The sequence below is a fragment of the Pelecanus crispus genome, chromosome 2, assembly GCF_030463565.1.
Source record: "Pelecanus crispus isolate bPelCri1 chromosome 2, bPelCri1.pri, whole genome shotgun sequence".
NCBI classification, from domain to species: domain Eukaryota; kingdom Metazoa; phylum Chordata; class Aves; order Pelecaniformes; family Pelecanidae; genus Pelecanus; species Pelecanus crispus.
This window is the reverse complement of record NC_134644.1, coordinates 175,153,564-175,160,988: the sequence shown is the minus strand read 5'-3', so window position 1 is coordinate 175,160,988 and position 7,425 is coordinate 175,153,564. Positions and strand designations below refer to the sequence as shown.

The 7,425-nt window shown below is 63.4% G+C and overlaps 1 protein-coding gene across 1 annotated transcript; it reads right to left on the bottom strand.

Annotated features, from left to right (window-relative positions):
* Nucleotides 1–4,930: 4,930 nt before the first annotated feature.
* LOC142592899 (uncharacterized) lies at nt 4,931–6,030 on the bottom strand. The gene is made up of 4 exons (XM_075705094.1): nt 5,888–6,030; nt 5,544–5,798; nt 5,302–5,462; nt 4,931–5,220 (listed from the first exon to the last, which is right to left on the bottom strand). The coding sequence occupies exons 1-4, from the start codon at nt 6,028–6,030 to the stop codon at nt 4,931–4,933; spliced, it is 849 nt and encodes a 282-aa protein (XP_075561209.1).
* Nucleotides 6,031–7,425: the final 1,395 nt, after the last annotated feature.

Below are 7,425 nucleotides of genomic sequence, written 5' to 3'. Positions count from 1 at the left end.
TACCCGCCTCGTTACCTGCCCCCTTACCTGCCTCGTACCCTCGTTACCCTCATTGCCTGCCTTGTACCTGTCTTGTTACCCACCCTGTTACCTGCCTCGTTACCCTCCTCGTTACCTGCCCCCTTACCTGTCTCGTTACTCACCCTGTTACCTCCCTCATTATCCTCTTTGTTACCTCCCCCATTACCTGCCCCCTTACCTGCCTCGTTACTCTCTTTGTTACCCTCATTACCTGCCTCGTTACCTGCCTCATTACCCACCCCATTACCTGCCCCCTTACCTGCCTCATTACCCACCTTGTTACCCTGCCTCATTACCCTCTTCGTTACCTGCTCCCTTACCTGCCTCGTTACCTGCCCCCTTACCTGCCTCATTACCCTCTTCATTACCCTCATTGCCTGCCTTGTTACCTGTCTTGTTACCCGCCTCATTACCTGCCTCGTTACCCTCATTATCCACCCCATTACCTGCCCCCTTACCTACCTCATTAACCACCTCGTTACCTGCCTCATTATCCTCTTCGTTACCTGCCCCCTTACCTGCCCCCTTACCTGCCTCATTACCCACCTTGTTACCTGCCTCATTATCCTCTTCGTTACCTGCCCCCTTACCTGCCCCCTTACCTGCCTCATTACCCACCTTGTTACTGCCTCATTATCCTCTTCGTTACCTGCTCCCTTGCCTGTCCCCTTACCTGCCTCATTACCCACCTCGTTACCTGCCTCATTATCCTCTTCGTTACCTGCTCCCTTGCCTGCCCCCTTACCTGCCTCATTCCCCTTACCTGCCTCGTTCCCCTCCTCATTACCCACCTCGTTACCCGCCCCCTTACCCACCTCGTTACCTGCCCCCTTACCTGCCTCGTTACCCTCTTCGTTATCCTCATTGTCTGCCTTGTTACCTGTCTTGTTACCTGCCTCATTACCTGCCTCGTTACCCTCGTTACCCACCCCGTTACCTGCCTCGTTACCCTCTTTGTTACCTGCCCCCTTACCTGCCTCGTTACCCACCCCGTTACCTGCCTCGTTACCCTCTTTGTTACCTGCCCCCTTACCTGTCTCGTTACCCACCCTGTTACCTGCCTCATTATCCTCTTTGTTACTTCCCTCATTACCTGCCTCATTACCTGCCTCGTTACCCTCTTTGTTACCCTCATTACCTGCCTCGTTACCCTCATTACCCACCCCATTACCTGCCCCCTTACCTGCCTCGTTACCCACCCTGTTACCTGCCTCATTATCCTCTTCGTTACCTGCCCCCTTACCTGCCCCCTTACCTGCCTCGTTACCCACCTCGTTACCTGCCTCATTATCCTCTTCGTTACCTGCCCCCTTACCTGCCCCCTTACCTGCCTCGTTACCCACCTCGTTACCTGCCTCATTATCCTCTTCGTTACCTGCCCCCTTACCTGCCCCCTTACCTGCCTCGTTACCCACCTCGTTACCTGCCTCATTATCCTCTTCGTTACCTTACCTGCCCCCTTACCTGTCTCGTTACCCACCCTGTTACCTGCCTCATTATCCTCTTTGTTACTTCCCTCATTACCTGCCTCATTACCTGCCTCGTTACCCTCTTTGTTACCCTCATTACCTGCCTCGTTACCCTCTTTGTTACCCTCATTACCTGCCTCGTTACCCTCATTACCCACCCCATTAGCTGCCCCCTTACCTGCCTCATTACCCACCTCGTTACCTGCCTCATTATCCTCTTCGTTACCTGCCCCCTTACCTGCCCCCTTACCTGCCTCGTTACCCACCTCGTTACCTGCCTCATTATCCTCTTTGTTACCTGCCCCCTTACCTGCCCCCTTACCTGCCTCGTTACCTACCTTGTTACCTGCCTCATTATCCTCTTCGTTACCTTACCTGCCCCCTTACCTGCCTCGTTACCCACCTCGTTACCTGCCTGGCTACCTGCCTCATTCCCATTACCTGCCTCGTTACCCTCCTCATTACCCTCCTCGTTACCTGCCCCCTTACCCACCTCGTTACCCTCTTCGTTACCTGCCTCATTAGCTGCCTCGTCACCTGCCCCCTTACCCACCCCCTTACCCACCCCATCACCCGCCCCGTTGCCCTCCCAGATACCGGCCCCTTTACCGGCCCCGTTACCCACCTCATTAGCCACACTATTACCAGCCTCGTTACCCCGCCTCGTTAGCCACCCTATTACCCACCTCGTTACCCTCCCAAATCCTGGCCCCGTCACCGCCCCCCTCCTGGCATTTCCCCGCAGGGCGCCCGCAGCCACGGCCATGGGGGACGCCGGTGCCGACGCCGGTGCCTGGCGTCCCCGAGGACGCTCACGCCGTGGGACGCAGCCCGTCGGTCGTCCTGGTACCGGGAGTTGCCAAACGCCGGGTACCGGGGTTGGCACCGCCGACGTGGCACCGGGTGTCCCCACCGCGGTCCCCTGGGGACGGCCGGGCTCAGCCCTGCTTGCCATCCCCCACGACGTGGCTGCCGGCACCCAAGGGTGCCCAGCACCGGGCACGGTGTGTCCTGCGGGAGACGGACGCCGGCAACGTCGGTAAGGTGCGGCACGGCTCACCGGGTGCCCGGCGGCGTCAGTGTGGGGTGGTTGCTGTCACCCTCGGCATGGTTATAGGGTGCTTGGGGGTCCCATGGGTGCCCAGTATGGGTGGGGGGGTGGCTGGCATGGAGCGTAGGGTGCCCCAGTGCAGCCCATGGGTGCCTGCATCATCTATAGGGTCCCCGGTGCCATAGGGTGCCCCAGCGCAGCCCATGGGTGCCTGCATCATCTATAGGGTGTTCGGTACCATAGGGTGCCCCAGCGCAGCCCATGGGTGCCTGCATCGTCTATAGGGTGCCCCGGCGCAGCCCATGGGTGCCTGCGTCGTCTATAGGGTGCCCGGTGCCATAGGGTGCCCCGGCGCAGCCCATGGGTGCATCATCTATAGGGTGCCGGGGAGGTGGGTAACGCTGGGTGCCCCCCCATACCAGCTGGAGGGGAGGAGGGTGCTGTGCAGCCCAGCACCCCCCCCCCCCCCAATCTCATTCCCACCCCATCCCAGTCTCCATCCCATCCCTGTATCCATCTCCATCACCATCCCAGTCTCCATTCCAGCCCCATTCCCGTGTCCATCTCCATCCTGTCCCCATCCCAATCCCCATACCATCTCAGTCTCCATCCCCATCCCAATCCCAGTATCCATCCCCATCCATGTATCCATTTCCATCCTGTCCCCAACCCAGTCTCCTTCCCCATCTCCATCCCCATCCCCATATCCATTTTCATCCCATCCCCATCCCATCCCCCTATCTGTCTCCATCCCCATCCCAGTCTCCATCCCCATCCCAGTCTCCATCCCCATCCCAGTCTCCATCCCCATGTCCATCTTCATCCTGTCCCCATCCCAATCCCAGTATCCGTCCCCATCCATGTATCCATTTTCATCCTGTCCCCATCCCAGTCTCCATTCCCATCCCATCTCTGTATCCATCCCCATCTCCATCCCAATCCTCATCCCATCCTCATCCCTGTATCCATTTCCATCCTGTCCCCATCCCAATCTCCATCCTACCCCCATCCCAGTCTCTATCCCCATCCCCGTATCTATTTCTATCCCCATCCCATCTCCATCCCATCCTTCATCCTTGTATCCATCTCCATCCTGTCCCCATCCCATCCCCATATCAGTCTCCATCATCATCCCAGTCTCCATCCCGTCCCCATCCCTGTATCCATCTCCATCCCATCCCACCCCATCCCAGTCTCTATCCCTATCCCCATATCCACCTCCATCCCATCCTCATCCCCATATCCATCCCATCCCTGTATCCATCCCCATTCCCATCCCTGTATCCATCTCCATCCCATCCCCATATCCATCACCATCCCAGCCTCCATCCCAGCCCCATCCCTGTATCCATCTCCATCCCGTCCCCATCCCAGTTTCCATCCTACCCCATATCCATCTCCATCCCAGTCTCCATCCCGTCCCCATCCCAGTCTCTATCTCCATCCCTGTATCCATCTCCATCCTCATCCCAGTCTCCATCCCATCCTCATCTCCGTATCCATTTCCATCCTGTCCCCATCCCAGTCTCCTTCCCCATCCCCATATCCATCTCCCTCCCATCCTCATCCCCACATCCATCCCCATCCCAATCTCCATCCCCTCCCAACCCATCCAAGTCTCCATCCCCATCCCACCCCTGTATCCATCTCCATCCCAATCCACATCCCATCCCATCCCCATATCCATCTCCATCCCATCACGGTCTCTATCCCCATCCCATCCCTGTATCCATCCCCATCCCAGCCTCCATCCCATTTCCGTCCCAGACTCCATCCCCATCCCATCCCAGTCTCCATCTCATTCCCATCCCCATATCCATCCCCATCCCAACTCCCATAGGAATTCCCAATTTTCCCCCCTCACCCGCCCTCCCGCCCATCCCTGCTCCCTCCTCCTGCACCGGGGCACACGGCCGTGCCGCCACCCGCGCCGGCGGGATTCCGTGAACGGCACAAACGGCAGACGGGGGCCACGGCGGCGTTTATTGGGGCGGCCGCCGCGCCGAGGGGTGGCCGCGGGGACCCCATCCCGCTCCCAGGACCCCCCCGGCGGGGCCGGATCCTGCCCGGTGCCGAGGGGCCGCGGCGGGAAAGGGAAACGCGGAGGAGCCGGAGCTCCCGGTTGAACCCCGGCACCGCTCCCCGGCATGCCGGTGCCGTGGGGCGGCTTTGGGACGTGCGGCCGGCGCCCCTGGGCCCAGGGGGGGACGCGGTCACCTCGGCCCCCTCAGAATTCGTAGTGAGCCGGCAACCCGTTGCAGCAGACGGTGCTGGTAGAGCCGGGGCCGGTGTCCAAGATGGCTCCGCAGCCGCCGGGAAGGAACCGGTCACGGTTACGGCTGGTGCGAGAATCCCGCGCCGGGGCGGAAAATCGCGCCGAGGGCCCTACTCACACGGCGTTGCGCTTGCCGCGGTCGGCCAGGGAGTCCCCGACGTGGACCTGGGCGCCGAGGAGGCTGTCCCAGCAGCAGTCGCGGCGGTTGGTGACGGTGACAGCGTAGACGGCGTGCCGGCGGCCCAGGTCTACGCGCCACCACGGCTCCAGGTCCTTCCCGGTGTGGGCGCAGGAGCCGCGCTCCCAGTCGGCGTCGCCGCTCCCGTCTACGGCGTCGGCGGCCAGGCTGCCGGTGTTCAGCGTAGACGACTGGGCGACGGCGCGGCCCCGCGCCACGTTGGGAGCTGGAATTGCCGGAGGGAGCGTGGCACGACGCTGCCGGCTCCGGCTGCCGCCCCGCCGGCCCCTCGCCGTGAGCCCCTCACCTCCGGGCACGGGGAAGCAGCCCTGCAGCACCACCTCCGCCTCGCACAGCACCAGCGCGTCCTCCCGGCCGGGGATGAGGACGGAGACGTAGCGACCCGGCAGCCCGTGGCAGCAGACGGTGCTGAGCGTGCCGGGGCCGGCGTCGGTGATGGTGCCGCAGCTGCCGGGGAGGAAGAGACGGAGCTCAGGAGACAGCGGCACCGGTAACGACCCCGCCCCAAACACCCCGTTTTTGGCTCACAGGGTGTTGTCCCTGCCGCGCTCGGCCGGCGCGTCCCCGCCGTGGACCTGCGCTCGCCGCAGCCATCGCCAGCGGCAATCCTGCCGGTTCTGCGCCGCCACGGCCACCGCGGCGCGACGCCCGCCCAGGTCTACGCTCCACCACGGCTCCCGCTCCGTCAGCGTGCGGGCGCAGGAGCCGCGGTGCCAGACGCCGTCCCGGTTGCCATCCACCGCGTTGGCGGCGATGCTGATGTTGGGGAAGACGGAGGACCGGCTGGCCGGGCGCCCCAGCGCCGCGTTATAAGCCGCCAAAAAGCGGGGATCAGCACATCACCGGGGCGTCCCGGCGAGGCTTCGTCTCACCGGGAGCGCCTTTGCGGATTCTCCCACCGGCGAGGAACGGCGAAAGGTTGGGACTCACCAGCTGGCGGCAGGAAGCAGCCCTGGGCGGCCGCATCCTGTGCCAGGACCTCGCCGAGCAGCAGCAGAGCCCACGGCAGGGCCATGGCGCGGGGGCTGCGGCGGTCGGGGGACACCCAGATCGCCGGGGAGAGGGTCCCGCCATGGGGAGAAGGCGCCGATCCGCTCTCCAGCTGTATCCCGAGCTCCCGCGGGTCTCGCCGTCGGCGTTTACCACAAGACGCGCCGGCGAGGGGAGGCTGGAGAGTCCGCGCCGGCTCCTCTCCGATGCTCCGGCCACCGGCGTACCCTCACCGCCTCCCTGCTCCGGCACGCCGCCGGAAAAACCTAAAAAGAAGGGGATGAGGAGGAAAATTCCGGTGCCGCGGCCAGCCCTCGGCTTTTACCGCCTGTGCCGTGGGTTGTGCTGCGAGCCAGGGTCTCCTCCGGGGCTGGTGGAGGAGGAGGAGGGATGGAGGAGGCTGCATGGCGCCGGCGGCTCGCGGGGACGGCGCAGGCTCGGCACCCATCGCCACCGGTTAATGTTTAAAAGGGTTTTGGCAACGCGGGCGGGTGCTGCTTGCGGCGCGACATTCCCAAACCACGGATGAAACTGTGCCGGGAAGGGACGGCACGTCCCGCGGGAGCCCAGCGCCAGGAGGAAACTGGGGCGTGATGTTCTCCAGTTGGAAACCAGTTTTTACGCCAGCCCTGCCGGGATGGTTTCGGTTATCCGAGAGGTGCCGGTGGCAAAAACCAAACTGTTTTTTTGGGCGGGGGGGGCGAAGGGCTTCGGCCTCCCTGGGGCTCCCCGAGAGCTGGGTGCTGGGGGTAGAGCACCCAATTTTGGCTGGAAAGGGGGGAGGGAAGGAGGACGGCACGCCGGGGCTGGCTGCTCCGGCTCCTCGCCGGCGCCCTGAGCCGCTGCTCGCTGGGGCGGCGCGGGCAGGGTGCCAGAGCCGCGGCGGCGCCCGGCGATGCCGGTGAGTGCAGGGACATCGGTTCCCTCCCGGCACCGCGGCGATGGCCACGGTGACGGCTGCTCCCATTTCCACGGCAACGGACCGCCTACGTCACCACGGTGACAACCTGTTGCCACGGCGATGGACTCCCCCCCCCAGTTAGTACCACCTTCCCCGACGTCGGCGTAGTAACGACACCGCGACATCGCTACGGCAACGGCCTCCCCGATGCGGTGCGGGGGCCCGATTCGCTCCGCGGGCGCAGGCAGCAAAGTGTAGGCAAGGGTCGGGGGGGTAAAGGTCATGGCCTTTTATTAATTGCTTGATAAAATCCAGATAAAAATCCCTGCCGGCACAATAAAACGAGCCTGTGCTCGTTCCACCCCGCTTCTGGGCGTTAGGGTGGGCTCCGCGTGTTCCCCTTGCCCCGTGCCGGGGTCCTCGGGGGGCCGGCGCAACCCCCGGTGGCCACGGTGACGTCCCCCGTGGCCCAGCTGTCCCCGGAGCGGGGAGGTGGCCCCGGCGTTTCGCCTCCCGGCC